General features: G+C 60.8%; 1 protein-coding gene across 10 annotated transcripts; it reads right to left on the reverse strand.

Annotated features, from left to right (window-relative positions):
* Positions 1 to 1,971: 1,971 nt before the first annotated feature.
* NACA (nascent polypeptide associated complex subunit alpha) lies at positions 1,972 to 13,130 on the reverse strand. Of its 10 annotated transcripts, XM_039703207.1 has the most exons (12): positions 12,976 to 13,130; positions 12,576 to 12,647; positions 8,450 to 8,488; positions 6,677 to 7,840; positions 6,485 to 6,550; positions 4,673 to 6,454; positions 3,334 to 3,419; positions 3,157 to 3,234; positions 2,779 to 2,925; positions 2,517 to 2,645; positions 2,190 to 2,312; positions 1,972 to 2,101 (listed from the first exon to the last, which is right to left on the reverse strand). In XM_039703207.1, exons 2-12 carry the CDS (start codon positions 12,643 to 12,645, stop codon positions 2,087 to 2,089), a joined length of 3,699 nt encoding a protein of 1,232 aa, XP_039559141.1. In that variant the 5' UTR covers positions 12,646 to 12,647; positions 12,976 to 13,130; the 3' UTR covers positions 1,972 to 2,086. The 10 variants fall into 10 exon arrangements, with proteins under 10 accessions (XP_039559141.1, XP_039559140.1, XP_039559139.1 ...); XM_039703206.1 differs by having other exon boundaries at positions 4,673 to 6,492; positions 6,556 to 7,840; XM_039703205.1 differs by having other exon boundaries at positions 4,673 to 5,048; positions 5,109 to 7,840.
* Positions 13,131 to 16,898: the final 3,768 nt, after the last annotated feature.

A 16,898-nucleotide genomic window follows, 5' to 3' on the forward strand; every position in this document is an offset into this window, starting at 1 on the left:
CGCTCTGCCCTTGTCCCCTCACAGTTCTTGTCCCCCCTCGCTGTCCTTGTCCCCCCTCACTGTCCTTCTCCCCCCACAGCTCTTGTCCCCCCCTCACTGTCCTTGTCCCCTCACACTGTCCTTGACCCCTCCACTGTCCTTGTCCCCTCAGACTACTTGTCCCCCCTCACTTTTCTTGTCCCCTCACACTGTCCTTGTCCCCCCTCACAGTTCTTGTCCCCTCCATTGTCCTTGACCCCTCCACTGTCCTTGTCCCCTCACTGTCCTTGTCCCCTCACTGTCCTTGTCCCCTCACTGTCCTTGTCCCCTCACTGTCCTTGTCCCCTCACTGTCCTTGTCCCCTCACTGTCCTTGTCCCCTCACTGTCCTTGTCCCCTCACTGTCCTTGTCCCCCCTCACTGTCCTTGTCCCGATAAGCCCCGGGAGCAGATCCTGACCCTGCTCTCCCCTCAGGGAGCTCTGGGGTGAAAATTCCCCTCGGAGCCTCCTTTTCTCCAGGCAGTTCCAAAGCCTGACCACCTTTTACTCCTCCTGATGTCCACCCTGAGCCTCTCCTGGAGGAGTTTGGGGCTGTTCCTTCTCCTCCGGCTGTTCCTTCTCCTCCTGCTGTTCCTGGGAGCAGATCCTGACCCTGCTCTCCCCTCAGGGAGTGAAATTCCCCTCTGAGCCTCCTTCCCTTCAGGCAGCTCCAAAGCCTGAGCACCTTTTCCATGAGGAAATTCCTCCTCATGTCCATCCCGAGCCTCTCCTGGCACAGCTCGGGGCCGTTTCCTCCTGTGCTGTTATTCCCTGGGAGAAGAGGCCAATTCCTACCTGGCTATGACTACAATTTTCCCTAAAAAACTGCAAATTCCCCCCAAAGTCAGGGCAGGGCTCTGTTCCCTCTCCCCCTGGTGTTCCCTGGGAGCAGAGCCCGACCCTGCTCTCCTGTCAGAGACTTGTGGGGTGAAAATTCCCCTCTGAGCCTCCTTTTCTCCAGGCAGTTCCAAAGCCTGACCACTTTTCCATGAGGAAATTGCTCATGTCCACCCTGAGCCTCTCCTGGAGGAATTTGGGGCTGTCCCCTCTCATTCTGCTGTTCCCTGGGAGCAGATCCTGACCCTGCTCTCCCCTCAGGGAGCTGTGGGGTGAAAAGGTCCCTCCTGAGCCTCCTTCCCTCCAGGCTGAGCCCTTCCCCAGCTCCCCCAGGGCTCTCCAGCCCTTCCCCAGCTCCCCAGGGCTCTCCAGCCCCTTCTCCTGCTGCCCCAGCCCTTCCCCAGCTCTGGCCACGCTCCATCCCCTCGATGTCTCCGTGGCCAGGAGGGCCCAGGGCTGGAGCCGGCACTGGAGGGGCCCCAGCAGTGCCAGCCCAGGGGGACAATCCCTGTCCCCAAGGCTGGGACAGCCCAGGTGCCATCCTGGGCACACCTGGCCACACCTGGGCTCTGTCCAGCTGCACCCCCAGGGCCTTTCCCAGCTTTCCAGCCCCTCTCCCCCAGCCTGGAGTGTTCCATGGGGTTGGTGGTGCCTTGTTGACCCACTGGCCTCAGCCCATCGTGCCCTCCAGCAGATCAACATCCCACCCAAACTGCTGCCATCCACAAACCAAGGCGCCACGGATAAAGACACCACACAGGGCAGTCTGTCCCTGCCATGGCACGTGTCCATCCAGCACCAGCTGCCCCAGCCAGGTGTGAACCCCAAGGAGCTCACCTGCCCCAAGGCTTCACTGGAGCCTCTCCCTCAGCCCTGCTCCCCACCCCTGCTGCAGGGCAGGGAGGAGCCCCCCTGAAGGGAACCCTGAGGGGATGAAGGGGTGACTCTGACTGAGCTGACCTGGGCTGCTGTCCAGGCAGCCTTTGGGACAGGAAGGAAAGGAGGGAACGGGCAGGTGGTGTTCCAGGACGGGCTATCAGCACCGGGATCTTCCCGGGAGGAAGGCTCCACCCTGGGGCCATGAAGGGCGAGCAGCAAAGCACCACGGAGCAGAGATTTCACCAACAATAAGCCACAACTTTATTAACCGATAGAAATAGTACAAATTTTAAATTTAGTCGTATTTTACTCTTCTCTCTGAAACACCAAAAAAGGCTCCTCCCTCCGGCGGCTACATCGTCAGCTCCTGCGGGGAGAAAGGGAGTCAGGAGGCAGCCCAGAGGCAGCAGCTGCCCCCAGGGACCCCCCAAAGCTGCTGCCCCCCCAGCACTCACCATTATGGCGTTTACAATGTCGTTGCTGTTGTTCTTGAGGGCTCGCACGGCCTTGGCCCGCGACACGTTCGCCTGCGACATCACCAGCTCGATGTCTTTCACCTCCACGCCGGTTTCGTCAACCTGGAGGAGGAACAGAGCCCAGGATTGGTGCCAGTTCCAAGCTTGGTACCAGTTCCAGGCTTGGCACGGGCTGGGATTAGACTGGAAGCCAGGGCAGGCCTGTGCTGTCAACACCGCCAGGGCAGCACCCTGTGCTCTCCCTTTGCACGGATGAAGGAGAGGAATTTGTGGATGAACCCAAAGCACGACTGGGGAAGGCCTTACCTCCTCTTCCTCGCTCTCCTCCTGCACGGTGGGGGTCTGTGTGTTTTCCTGGATGTTGGAAACAGGTTCTCCCTGCACTTTGAACTTTTCGGCAGCTGCCAGCTGAGCCTGCTGGGACAGGTCTTCGATCTGCAGGAGGGAAGGGAAGGGAAGGAGCAGTGAGGGCAGCCCTGGGCAGTGCCAGCACGCTGCCTGGCAGCAGCCACACGCTGCACAGGTGACAGGAAGGAGCCCTGCCCTGCTGGCGCCAGGGTGGGCTCACCTTGGCCTCGCCAAAGACGATGTAGGTGTCTGACGCCGGGCTCTTGTACACGTCTGGCTTTGTGATGACAAAGAGGATGTTCTTGGATTTCCGGATGGTGACTCTGGTGACTCCTGTCACCTGGCGAAGGCCCAGCTTGGACATTGCCTGAAAAACACCAGGGAAAGGTCAGTGAGGGAAGAAGAGCTCTGCAGCCAGCCCAGATGTGCCAACTCCTCTCTCCAAAATGCCACATTTGCTGCATGGAACACACGGAAATGTGCATCTGCTGCCACGGAGCAGCACCCCCGGGCTGCCAGCTGCAGGGAACACTCCAGTGCAGGCCTGGTGAGATCCCCAGAGCCCTGGGGCTGCTCTCCAGGCACAGTGCAGCCTCACCTTGCGAGCTTTCTTCTCGCTCCGGCTCTGTTTTGCTTTGCTGACGGGTTCTTCGTCTATCTCGGCTGCTGCCGCGAGCTGCAGGGAGGGAAAACCAGAGAGAAAACCAGAGGGATCCGTGACCATGCTGGGGTGACACCGCAGGGACTCTGATCCACCGTGTGCCACCTGCCCTACCTGTGCCTGCTGCGTCGTGGCCTGTGTGGAGTCCTGCTCTTCGAGCTCTGGTACGGATTCATCGCTGTCAGACTCTGTGCCAGACCCTGCAGAGACACACAGCCCTCACTCTTCCCACCCCAGGTAGGTCCAGGGCTGCTGGTTTGCTGCTGCTTCCCAGTGAAGCCACCAGTCAGCCCAGTTAGGTGGTGCTTGGAGCATTCCTTGCACTCTGAATGCCATCAGCAGGGTGGCACGAGTGGGTCCTCAGCCTCGTCGTGGTGGGAGCTGGGTGCCAGAGGTGCCCAGAGGCTCCAGAATGAATCCTGAGGTAGCTCCAGGCTGTGCCACCAGCTCGAGGAGGAGGTGGGTGGCATTCCCAGGGTGCTGAGGTGGCAGCAGCCCAGTGTGACAGAGCCCTTCTTGACTCGCCTCAAACCCAGAGCTGGCACATGGCACTGAGCCCCCACTCACTGAGCCCCCAGGGCTGCTGCACATCCCTGGCTCCACCACAGGGGTGCTCTGGGATAACCCCAAACCCCCCTGAGGGGACAGCACCTCTGGGTGCCCAGAGTGCCACCAGCTGCAGCTGGTCACAGCACTGCCCACACCAGTCACTGAAGCAGAGCCGGGTGTCCCCAGCCTCACCTGGAGGTGACCCTGGTGCTGCCGTGCAGCCGTTACCTGGATTCAGTCCTCGGGAGGAGCCTCTGTGCCCACAGCACACGGGAGCCCTGGCAAACCTCTCTGCAGGTGTCGGGGCGTGCCAACACTCCAGGCATAGCGTGGACAACCCAATTTGGCACCAACACTTGCCCACATCCCCAACCACACACAGCAGCGCGGGATGATCTGGGATAACCCCAAACCCCCCTGAGGGGACAGCACCTCTGGGTGCCCAGAGTGCCACCAGCTGCAGCTGGTCACAGCACTGCCCACACCAGTCACTGAAGCAGAGCCGGGTGTCCCCAGCCTCACCTGGAGGTGACCCTGGTGCTGCCGTGCAGCCGTTACCTGGATTCAGTCCTCGGGAGGAGCCTCTGTGCCCACAGCACACGGGAGCCCTGGCAAACCTCTCTGCAGGTGTCGGGGCGTGCCAACACTCCAGGCATAGCGTGGACAACCCAATTTGGCACCAACACTTGCCCACATCCCCAACCACACACAGCAGCGCCGGGCACGTGGCATCTTCGTGTGAAGCCAGCTCATCTCGCAGTGCCCATGCCACAAACCACAAAAAAACCACAAAAAACCCACACACCGTGCTCCGAGCACACGCGTTAGTGACCGCTGGCACCGTGCCCGTTAGTACCCCGTGGGCAGCCAGTGACACTCCATGCACACGGCAGGATGCAAATACCCTTGTCATTCTTGAGGACGGGCTGTGGGGCCGGGGGGGCCGGGACCCCCGTGGCAGGGGACAGCTCCAGCAGCACGGGTGGCTCGGGGGGGAGCAGAGGTGGCAGGTCCTCGTCGTCGGCTTTCGAGGGGGGCCGGGTGGCTGCTTTGGCCACCTTGTTATTGGGGAGGGGCTGCTGCTGCTTCTTGGCAGGGGTTGGGGGTTTTGGGGGGGCACCCGTGGTTGGGGCAGGAGCTGGGGGTGTGGCTGGAGTTGGAGTGGCCTTGACAGGGCTCTTTGGGGGTGCCTTGGCCTCAGAGGGGCTTTTTGAGGCTCCTTTGGCCTCAGCAGGGGTGGCTGGAGGAGGAGTGGCCTTGACAGGGCTTTTTGGGGGTGCCTTGGCATCAGCAGGGCTTTTTGGGGGTGCCTTGGCCTCAGCAGGGCTTTTTGGGGGTGCCTTGGCCTCAGCAGGGCTTTTTGAGGCTCCTTTGGCTGCAGCAGGAGCTGCTGGAGCTGGGGTGGCTTTGGCCTCAGCTGCAGGGGTTGGGGTGGCTTTGGCAGGGCTTTTTGGGGGTGTCTTAGCCTCAGGAGAGGCTGGGGTGGCTTTCACAGGGCTTTTTGGGGGTGTCTTAGCCTCAGGAGAGGGTGGGGTGCCCTTGGCAGGGCTCTTTGGGGGTGTCTTGGCTTCAGGAGAGGCTGCTGGAGCTGGGGTGGCTTTCACAGGGCTCTTTGGGGGTGTTTTGGCCTCAGGAGAGGCTGGGGTGGCTTTGGCAGGGCTTTTTGGGGGTGTTTTGGCCTCAGCTGGAGCTGGGGTGGCTGTAGCAGGGCTCTTTGGGGGTGCCTTGGCTTCAGCAGGGGCAGCTTTGTCAGGGCTTTTTGGGGGTGCCTTGGCTTCAGCAGGGGCAGCTTTGACAGGGCTTTTTGGGGGTGTTTTGGCCTCAGCAGGGCTTGGGGTGGCTTTGTCAGGGCTCTTTGGGGGTGCCTTGGCCTCAGCAGGGGCAGCTGAAGGTGCTGGAGGCACAGGAGCAGATGGGGCAGTGACGGGGCTGCCTTTGGGAGACTTTTTGGCTGCTCCAGGGGAAGCTGGAGCTGGGGTGGCTTTGGCAGGGCTCTTTGGGGGTGCCTTGTCCTCAGTGGGGGTGGCTTTGGCAGGGCTCTTTGGGGGTGTCTTGGCTTCAGGAGAGGCTGGGGTGGCTTTGGCAGGGCTCTTTGGGGGCGTTTTGGCTGCTGGGGGGGCAGCTGGAGCTGGTGGAGCTGCAGGAGCTGGGGTGGCAGGAGCTGGGGTGGCAGGGGATGGGGTGGCAGGGGATGGCGTGGTTGGAGTTGGGGTGGTTGGAGTTGGGGTGGCAGGAGCTGGGGTGGCAGCACCAGGGCTCTTGGGGGCACTTTTGGCTGCAGGTGGGGTGGCTGGAGCTGGGCTGGGAGGAGCTGCAGTGGCAGCTGAGGCAGCACCAGAACCTTTGGCAGCATCTTTGGCTGAGGGAGGGGCAGCTGGAGAGCGTGGAGCTGCCGTGGCCGCTGTGACAGGGGCACAGGGGACAGCGGCTGAACTCGGGGGAGCTGCTTTGGCCACAGGAGGGGTGGCCACAGGAGCCATGGCCGGTGTGACAGGGACAGAGGGGGCAGCTGGGGCAGTGACTGGGCTCCCAGGAGATGTTTTAGCCACAGGAGGAGTGGCAGGAACTGCCATGGCCGGTGTGACAGGGACAGAGGGGGCAGCTGGGGCAGTGACGGGGCTCCCAGGAGATGTTTTAGCCACAGGAGGGGTGGCAGGAGCTGCCATGGCCGGTGTGACAGGGACAGAGGGGGCAGCTGGGGCAGTGACTGGGCTCCCAGGAGATGTTTTAGCCACAGGAGGGGTGGCTGGAGGTGCCATGGCCGGTGTGACAGGGACAGCAGGAGATGTTTTAGCCACAGGAGGGGTGGCTGGAGGTGCCATGGCTGGTGTGACAGGGGCAGCAGGAGATGTTTTAGCCACAGGAGGGGTGGCAGGAGCTGCCATGGCCGGTGTGACAGGGACAGCAGCTGGACTTGGAGGAGCTGCTCTGGCAGCAGGAGGGGTGGCTGGAGTGGCCAGAGTGACAGGGGGACAGCTGGCAGAGGGGACAGCAGGCACAGGAGCTGCTGCTGGGAGCACAGGGCTGGCTGGAGACCCTGGGACAGGGATGGCAGCTGCCAGTGCAGGTGTGGGCAGGGCAGGAGGCACTGGAGCTCCTGCTGCCCGAGGGGCCGGGCTCCCAGGGGGGGTCCTTGTCACCGAGGGAGGGACGGGGTGTCCCACAGCTGGGGGACCCACGGGACAGGCCTTGGACACAGAAGGAGCAACTGGGAGCAGTGGTGAGACTGGGGCACCGGGGGCTGGGCCCGCAGCAGGATGCCCAGGGGACATGCCAGCTGCCAGCAGAGGGATAGGGGGTGACAGGGGAGCTTTGGGGGCAGCCAGGAACACAGGGGGAGAGATGGCACCCACCAGGGCTGCAGCTGGGGCTCGGGGAGAGCCTGGAGCAGCAGGACTTCCAGGAGACACTGGGGGAAGTGGGGGTGACCCTGGACTCTGGGGGGTCACTGCCACCGTGGGAGCAGGCAGCAAACTGGGGGGCACTGGTGGGGGAGATGCCAGAAGGGGACGGGATGGGGGAGGGAGGAGAGGGGCTGGGGGTGCTCCAGAGACAGGGAGAGGGGCAGGGGGTGCTCCAGAGGCAGGGAGAGGGGCTGGTGGTGCTCCAGAGGCAGGGAGAGGGGCTGGGGGTGCTCCAGAGGCAGGGAGAGGGGCTGGGGCTGCTCCCACAGTGGCAGCAGTTTTCATGGGAGAGGTGAGAGCAGCTGGGAGAGAACTGGGGCTCACTGGGGGGACAAGAGGGGCCACTGTCACTGCAGCAGCAGCAGCAGCCAGGCCAGGTGACACTGGAGCTGGGAATCCTGGGGACACTGGGCTAACTGGGGCAGGCCCTGGAGATCCTGGGGCTGCAAAACCCTGCGGAGCTGGAGGAGGGGCAGCGGTGGCTGGGGCCAGCAGAGGTGGGGCAGGGGGCTGGGGGGGCACGGAGAACACGGGGATGGCTGCAGCCGGGACCACGGGGGGGGACACGGGGCCGGGGGGGCCTGGCAGAGCCGGGGCAGCGCTGGGCAGCTGTGCCTGGGCGGATGGAGATGGAGTCAGAGGTGGGGAGTGAGCAGCATGAAGAACAGCTAAAGGAGAGAAACAGAGCGAGCCATGAGAGGAGGAGACACAGGGAGGGGGCACGAGGCCAGCCCTGGCATTCCTCTGGTCTCTGTGCCTGGCTTCTGGCCCAGCAGGCACTGCCAGGGTTGGCACGGAGCAGGATGTTCATGCCCTTCTAGAACACCATTTTCCTGAGAGCCCTGCATGGCAGGAGGCACTCCCTGAACCACCAGGAAGCCCCAGCAGGCCAGGGATGAAGGGATCCAGCTCTGCCCTACCAAAGGGGCTGTCACAACCCCCCTGGAGCCCCAAAAGTCTGTCAGGACACCCAGGGCTGCTCACGAGCCTGGGGTCACCCCCTGAGCTGCAGGGAGCAAGGGGGAACAAACACCCACCCAAAAAGAAGTCAAATAAAACCCACTGGCATGTGGAATTACTCCTGAAGCGCCCTGGGAGCCCCCTCCCTCAGCTGTGGGTGACTTGGGCAGATGGCCTGAGGGCACAGTGACATGGGGGTGGTGGGGCCAGGCCCCCCAGTGCCCCCCAGTTCCCTGGCAGCTGTTAGGGTTAATGGAGTGCAACCCCCAGAATGGCACACGCTGGTTAATGTGGCACACGAGGGGTTACAGGAGTACCTGGAGCAGGGATGGGAGCAGCAGCGGGGGCAGCTGGAGCTGAACAGGGAGAACAACAGTTCATTAAGGCAAGGAGAGCTTCCAGCTCCCCAGCCAGGCCCAAGAGAGCCCGGAGAGAGCCCTGACATTCCAACACCAGCTGTGAGCCAAGGGCACTGCCCAGGCCACAGAGCTGAGCTTCCAGCTCCTGAGTGCCCGGAGAGAGCCCTGACATTCCCAGTGATATTCCCAATAAAATTCCCAATGCCAACCAGCAATCAGGGCACTGTTTAGAGGGAAGAGCCCATGCCAGGGCTGAACTTCCAGCCCCTAGACAGAGTTGAGAGCCTGCAGAGAGCCCTGACATTTGACATTCCAACACCAGCTGTGAGCCAAGGGCACTGCCCAGGCCACAGAGCTGAGCTTCCAGCTCCTGAGTGCCCGGAGAGAGCCCTGACATTCCAACACCAGCTGTGAGCCAAGGGCACTGCCCAGGCCACAGGGCTGAGCCCGGAGAGAGCCCTGACATTCCAAACGAAATTCCCAATGCCAACCAGCAATCACAGGGCACTGTTTAGGGAAGAGGCCATGCCAGGGTTCAGCTTCCAGCTCCTGAGCCAGAACTGAGAGCCTGGAGAGACATTCCCAAGAAAATTCCCAGTGCCAACCAGCAATCACAGGGCACTGTTTAGGGAAGAGGCCATGCCAGGGCTGAGCTTCCAGCTCCTGACCAGAGCTGAGAGCCTGCAGAGAGCCCTGACATTCCCAGTGATATCCCCAGTGAAATTCCCAATGCCAACCAGCAATCAAAGGGCACTGTTTAGGGAAGAGCTCATGCCAGGGCTGAGCTTCCAGCTCCTGAGCCAGAGTTGAGCCTGGAGAGACATTCCCAATGAAATTCCCAGTGCCAACCAGCAATCACAGGGCACTGTTTAGGGAACAGGCCATGAGAAGAGGGTTTAGCTCCCAGCTCCCGAGAGCCTGCAGAGAGCCCTGGCATTCCCAGCGATATTCCCAGTGAAATTCCCAATGCCAACCAGCAATCAAAGGGCACTGTTTAGGGAAGAGGCCATGCCAGGGCTGAGCTTCCAGCCCCTAGACAGAGTTGAGCCTGGAGAGACATTCCCAATGAAATTCCCAGTGCCAACCAGCAATCACAGGGCACTGTTTAGTGAACAGGCCATGAGAAGAGGGTTCAGCTCTCAGCTCCCAAGAGCCTGCAGAGAGCCCTGACATTCCCAGTGAAATTCCCAGTGCCAATCAGCAATCACAGGGCACTGTTTAGGGAAGAGGCCATGCCAGGGCTGAGCTCCCAGCTCCCTGCAGAGCCCTGGCATTCCCAGCGTGACTCCCAGAGGAGTTCCAGGGCAGGGCAGGGCCGTGCTGGTCCAACCAGCAGAACCAGCCCGGGCACGGAGCCGCCCTGGGCAGAGCCAGCCCCGTCCCATGGCTCCTGTCCCTCCCAGGGGCTGTGCCCCTGTCCCGCCCTGGCATCAGGCGTGTCCTGCTCCTGCTGCCACCCACGGAATGCGGGAATGACATCCCTGTCCCTGCCACGGGAATGGGATCCCAAAAAATGCTGCTAATGCCCCATTTTACCCCCATTTTACCCCAAACCAGAGCTCTGTGGGAAGGATGGAGCTGGGCATCAGTGCCAGGACATTTCCTGCTCCAAGAACGTCCTGGTGCCTCCCAAAGGAGCAGCAAGTTCTGCCAAGGGCACGGAACAGGCCGTGCAGAGCAGCCCCTTCCAGAACAATCCTTCATCCCTGCTCCTTCCCAGCACATTCCTGATGGACACAATCATTCCTGCTTCTCCCCCGAGCCCCACTCGGGTGCTCCTCAAACATCCCAAGCTAAAGGATTCCCCAAAACCTGGGCATTTCTGCCCACAACCCCTCTGGATCAGCCCCACATCTCCAGAGTTTTTCCAGAGACTTCCAAGGAAGGTGAAAACCCAAGGAGCTGCCTGAGGAACGCCAGGAGCAGCAGAATTTTGGGAGCTGGCAGCCGAGAGGGACAGGAGAGGCACTGCAGGGAGAGGGCCCCAAAGAGGAATTCCAGCTACGCCGGGAGGGACAAGGAGCTGGGCAGCTCCTGGGAATCACGGGGCAGCTGCCACAGCAGCAGCCACCACCCAGCTCCTCCTGTGCCCCCTCCCTGCCACCGAGCCTCAGCGGGGCCCCCCAACGGGGCAGACCCCAAATCCTAGGAGAAAACCCCAAATCCAATGGGACAGACCCCAAATCCAATGAGAAAACCCCAAATCCTATGAGAAAACCCCAAATCCAATGAGAAACACCCAAATCCAATGGGACAGACCCCAAATCCAATGGGGCAGACCCCAAAATTCAATGAGAGACCCCCAAATCCAACGGGACAGACCCCAAATCCTATGACAGACCCCCAAATTCATTAAGACCCCCAAATCCAACGGGACAGACCCCAAGTTCAACCAGGCAGATCCCAAAAATTCAGTAAAAGACCCCCAAATCCAACAAGACAGATGTCCAAAATTCAATTAAAGACCCCCAAATCCAATGGGACAGGCCCCCAAATCCAGAGGGACAGACCCCCAAAATTCAATGAAAGACCTCAAATCCAAAGGGGAGACCCCCCCAAAATTCAGTGAGAGACCCCCAAATCCATGGGGCAGACCCTCAAGTCCAGCAGGACAGGACCCCAAATCCAACAGGACAGGTCCCAAATTCCATAGGACAGGCCCCCAAGTTCAGTGGCACACGTCCCCAAATCCCACAGGACAGGTCTCCAAATCCCATAGGACACCAAACCCAAAGGGACAAGACCCCAAATCCAATGGGACAGGATCCCCCAATCCAGCAGGACAAGTCCCCCAATCCCACAGGACAGGATCCCCAAATCCAATGGCACAGGACCCTAAATCCAATGGGACAGGTCCCAAAATCCAAGGGGAAAGGATCCCCAAATCCAATGGGACAGGTCCCCAAATCCTACAGGACACGATCCCCAAATCCAACAGCACAGGTCCCCAAATCTCAGAGGACAGGATCCCAAATCCAAGGGGATGGGATCCCCAAATCCCACAGGACAGGTCCCAAAATTCAATGGGGCAGGATCCCCAAATCCCACAGGACAGGACCCTAAATCCAAGGGGACAGGATCCCCAAATCCAGTGGGACAGGATCCTAAATCCCACAGGACAGGATCTCAAATCCCACAGGACACGTCCCCAAATCCAGCGGGACAAGTCCCCCAATCCCATAGGACACGATCCCCAAATCCAGCGGCACAGGACCCCAAATCCCACAGGACAGGACCCCAAATCCCACAGGACAGGACCCCCACCCCACCACCCCGACCCGGCCACGGCCGCTGCCCTCCCCTCCCGCCCCAGCCGAGCTCGGAGCCACCCCCGGCCCCGGTCCCGGGACACGGAGTCCCCGCTCCGCCCAATCCTACAGGACACGATCCCCAAATCCAACAGCACAGGTCCCCAAATCTCAGAGGACAGGATCCCAAATCCAAGGGGATGGGATCCCCAAATCCCACAGGACAGGTCCCAAAATCCAAGGGGATGGGATCCCCAAATCCCATAGGACAGGATCCCAAATCCCACAAGACAGGATCCCAAATCCCACAGGAAACCAAATCAAGGGGACAGGACCCTAAATCCAAGGGGAAAGGATCCCCAAATCCAAGGGGACAGGATCCTAAATCCCACAGGACAGGTCCCAAAATCCAATGGGGCAGGATCCCCAAATCCAGCGGGACAGAATCCCCAAATCCCACAGGACAGGACCCTAAATCCAAGGGGACAGGATCCCCAAATCCAGTGGGACACGATCCCAAATCCCACAGGACAGGACCCTAAATCCAAGGGGACAGGATCCCCAAATCCCACAGGACAGGACCCCCACCCCACCACCCCGACCCGGCCACGGCCGCTGCCCTCCCCTCCCGCCCCAGCCGAGCTCGGAGCCACCCCCGGCCCCGGTCCCGGGACACGGAGTCCCCGCTCCGCTCCCGCTCCCCGCGGGACCCACAGCACCGGCCCGGTTCTCTCCGAGACCCCGGAACAGACCCCCCAAAACCCCAAGACCCGTGACGGGACTCGAACCGGGCTCACGCAGGTGAGGGAACCGCGGGAATCCCCCCCGGGCCTCACCTGTCTCCGCCTGCGGCTGCGGCAGCTCCTGCTCCGTGGCCGGGACGGTTTCTGTGGCTTCGCCGGGCATTTCTACGGGAATGGAGAAACCGACAGGCCCGGGCTCGCCGGGGCTCCGCCACAGCGTCCTGCCCACCCCGCGGGGACACCGCGCAAGCCCCACCAGCGGGAGGATCCACCGGCACAGCTCGGCCGCACGGCACCGGCAGAGCCCGGCCGCGGTCCCGGTCCCGGGCCTAGGCCGCCTCCTTCCCCCCCCTCCGCCCTTCTCGGCGCGCCCACGACCCCACCGATGGCCTCAACCGGGTCCTGCCGGCCACCCGCTCATGCCGCTAGCGGCGAGCGGCGCCCCGAGCGGCGGATGGCGGCGGATGGCGGCGGATGGCGGCGCGGGACTCACTGTGCGGGGAGCGGGGCCCAAGATGGCGGCGGAAAGAGACCGAGAGGGCAGCGCGACTTCCGGGAGCGCGCGACTTCCGGGGCAGGGGGAGAGCGCGGCAACACGGCCCGGCCCGGCCCCCGCGGCCGCGCTCCGGAGTTCCGGGCTCTGTTCGGGCCCCACCGTGGGAGCGGGGAGACCCCGGGGGGGGGATGGGAACCAAGGGGTCAGGACAGGTTTAGGGGGTCCAGGCAGGATTAGGGGGTCAGGATGGGTTTAGGGGTCAGGGCAGGGATCGGGGCAGGATTATGGGGTCAGGGCAGGGTCCAGGCAAAGTTATGGGGTCAGGACAGGATTAGGGGGTCAGGACAAGGGTTCAAGGCAGGTTTAGGGGGTCAGGCAGGGGGTCCAGACACGACTGGGAGTCAGGACAGGGTCCAGGCAGGGTTAGGGGGTCAGGAGAGGTTTAGGGGGTCAGGCAGGGGGTCCAGACACGACTGGGAGTCAGGACAGGGTCCAGGCAGGGTTAGGGGGTCAGGAGAGGTTTAGGGGGTCAGGGTAGGGTTAGGGGTTCCAGACAGGATTATGGGATCAGGACAGAGTCCAGGTGGAGTTATGGGGTCAGGACAGGGTTACGGGGTGAGGACAAGGGTTCAAGGCAGGATTAGGGGGTCCAGGCAGGATTCTGGGATCAGGACAGGTTTAGGGGGTCAGAGCAGGTCAGAACAGGGGGTCCAGGTGGGATTATGGGGTCAGGACATGGTTAGGGGGTCAGGGTAGGGATCAGGGCAGGGTTATGGGGTCAGACAGGGTCCAGGCAGGGTTAGGGGGTCAGGACAGGGCTGGGGGGTCAGGGTAGGGGGCCAGGGCAGGTTTAAGGGGTCAGAACTGGTTTAGGGGGTCGGGGCAGGGGGTCCAGGCAGGGTTATAGGGTCAGGACAAGTTTAGGGGGTCAGGACAAGTTTAGGGGGTCCAGGCAGGATTGTGGGGTCAGGACAGGGTTGGGGGGTCCAGGCAGGGCCTGGGGGCAGCGACCCCACACTGAGACCAGGGACCCCTTCCCATCTCCCCCCCAGAGCAGGGACCCCCACCCCCAGCCGCCCCCACCCCGCCCCCCCCCCCAGCAGCCCCCAGCCCAAAGCTGAGCAGAAACATTTAATGGGTTTTTTTGTGCAGAAAACGGTACAAAAGGTACAAAAACAGAGAAAAACAGAGCAGGGCCGGGGGGCTGGGGGGGCTGGGCTGCTCCAGGGACCCCCCGGGCCAGGGGAGGTGACAGTGACACCTCGGGAGGTGACAGTGACACCTCGGGAGGTGACAGTGGCAGCGTCAGGGGCTCAGAAATCTCCCTGGAGATCTGCAGAAAAAGGAGAAACGGGGAGGTTTTGTGAAGGGTTTGACAGGAAAAACAAAAGAGCAGAGATGGGACAGCAGCGGCTCCTTCGGGTGTGCCCGGCTGTCACCTCCAGGTCCCAGATCTGGTGGGACAGAGCCCAAAATTCAGTGAGAAACCCCCAAATCCAGAGGGACAGACCCCAAAATTCAATGAAAGACCCCAAAATCCAAAGGGAGAGACCCCAAAATTCAGTGAGAGACCCTAAATCCAGAGGGACAGACCCCAAAATTCAACTAAAGACCCCCAAATGCAATGACAGACCCCAAATCCAACAACAGACCCCCAAATCCCACAGGGCAGACCCCAAATCCAAAGGGACAGACCCCAGATCTAAAGGGACAGACCTCCAAAATTCAATTAAAGACCCCCAAATCCAATAGGACAGACCCCAGATCAAATGAGAGGCCCCCAAATCCCACAGGGCAGACCCCAAATCCAAAGGGACAGACCCCAGATCTAAAGGGACAGACCTCCAAAATTCAATTAAAGACCCCCAAATCCAATAGGACAGACCCCAGATCAAATGAGAGGCCCCCAAATCCCACAGGGCAGACCCCCAAAATGCAGTGAGAGACCCCAAATCCCATGAGAGACCCCCAAATCTAAAGGGACAGACCCCAAACAGGACAGACCCCCAAAATTCAACTAAAGACCCCCAAATCCAGAGGGACAGACCCCAAATCCCACAGGGCAGGGACAGACCCCAACATTCAATGGAAGACCCCAAAATCCAAAGGGAGAGACTCCAAAATTCAGTGAGAAACGCCCAAAGCCGAGGGGACAGACCCCAAAATTCAGTGAGAGACCCTAAATCCAGAGGGACAGACCCCAAAATTCAGTGAGAGACCCTAAATCCAGAGGGACAGACCCCAACATTCAATGGAAGACCCCAAAATCCAAAGGGAGAGACTCCAAAATTCAGAGGACAGACCCCAGATCAAATGAGAGGCCCCCAAATCCCACAGGGCAGACCCCCAAAATGCAGTGAGAGACCCCAAATCCCATGAGAGACCCCCAAATCTAAAGGGACAGACCCCAAACAGGACAGACCCCCAAAATTCAACTAAAGACCCCCAAATCCAGAGGGACAGACCCCAAATCCCACAGGGCAGACCCCAAATCCAATGGGAGGTCCCAAATCCAGCAGGGCAGACCCCAAAGCCCACAGGGCAGGCCCCAAATCCCACAGGGCAGATCCCCAAAATTCAATTAAAGACCCCCAAATCCAATGACAGACCCCAAATCCAGCAGGGCAGACTCCAGATCCAAAGGGACAGACCCCAAAAACCCAATGGGAGACCCCCCAAATCCAATGGGATAGGATCCCAACCCCAACAAGAGACCCCCAAACCCAATGGGAGACCCCCCAAATCCAGCAGGGCAGACCCCAAATCCAAAGGGCAGACCCCAGATCTAAAGGGACAGACCTCCAAAATTCAATTAAAGACCCCCAAATCCAATAGGACAGACCCCAGATCAAATGAGAGGCCCCCAAATCCCACAGGGCAGACCCCCAAAATGCAGTGAGAGACCCCAAATCCCATGAGAGACCCCCAAATCTAAAGGGACAGACCCCAAACAGGACAGACCCCCAAAATTCAACTAAAGACCCCCAAATCCAGAGGGACAGACCCCAAATCCCACAGGGCAGACCCCAAATCCAGCAGGGCAGACCCAAATCCCACAGGGCAGACCCCAAAGCCCCCGGCAGACCCCCGGAGCCGCTCCCAGGGCCGTTGTGGGGTCCCCACCGCTGTGGCGGATGCGCTCTCCCCGCCGGGCGCTCTCCAGGCCCTCCACAAACTGCTCCAGCAGCCGCACGTACGGGGCCAGGCTGGTCCTCCGGTAGTCTGGGGGGTGGGGAGGGGCTGCTGGCATCCCAAAATCCCAGCCCTGACCCCAAAACCCCAGCCCTGACCCCATCCCTGTCCCCCAAACCCAGACCCCACACCCCAAACTCCACCCCAAACCCAAACCCGGAACCTGCACCTCACCCCAAACCCCACCCCTGACCCCACACCTTGTCCCCAACCCGGTCAGGGATGGAGTTTGGGGTGTGGGGTCAGGGTTTGGGGTCAGGGGTGGGGTTAGGTTTAAGGTTTAGGATTTGGGTTAGGGTTTGGGTTAGGGTTTAAGGTTTAGGATTTAAGGTTCAGGGTTAGGGTTAGCGTTTAAGGTTTAGGGTTTAGGTTTAAGGTTTAGGGTTAGGGTTTAGGGTTAGGGTTTAAGGGTTAGGGTTAGGGTCAGGGTTTGGGACGTGCTCCCGGCTGACGTACGTGATGGTGGGCACGGAGAATGGATCAAACTGGGTTAGGGTTAGGGTTAGGGTTAGCGTTTAAGGTTTAGGGTTTAGGTTTAAGGTTTAGGGTCAGGGTTTAGGGTGAAGGTTTGGGACATGCCGGGGGCTCTGGCAGCACAGGTAGCTGACGTACGTGATGGTGGGCACGGAGAATGGATCAAACTGGGTTAGGGTTAGGGTTTAGGGTCAGGGTTTAGGGTCAGGGTTAGGGTTAGGGTTAGGGTTAGTGTTTAGGGTTAGGGTTAGGGT

Source organism: Passer montanus, unplaced genomic scaffold (assembly GCF_014805655.1).
Source record: "Passer montanus isolate IOZ18808 unplaced genomic scaffold, ASM1480565v1 scaffold161, whole genome shotgun sequence".
In the NCBI taxonomy this organism is placed as follows: Eukaryota; Metazoa; Chordata; class Aves; order Passeriformes; family Passeridae; genus Passer; species Passer montanus.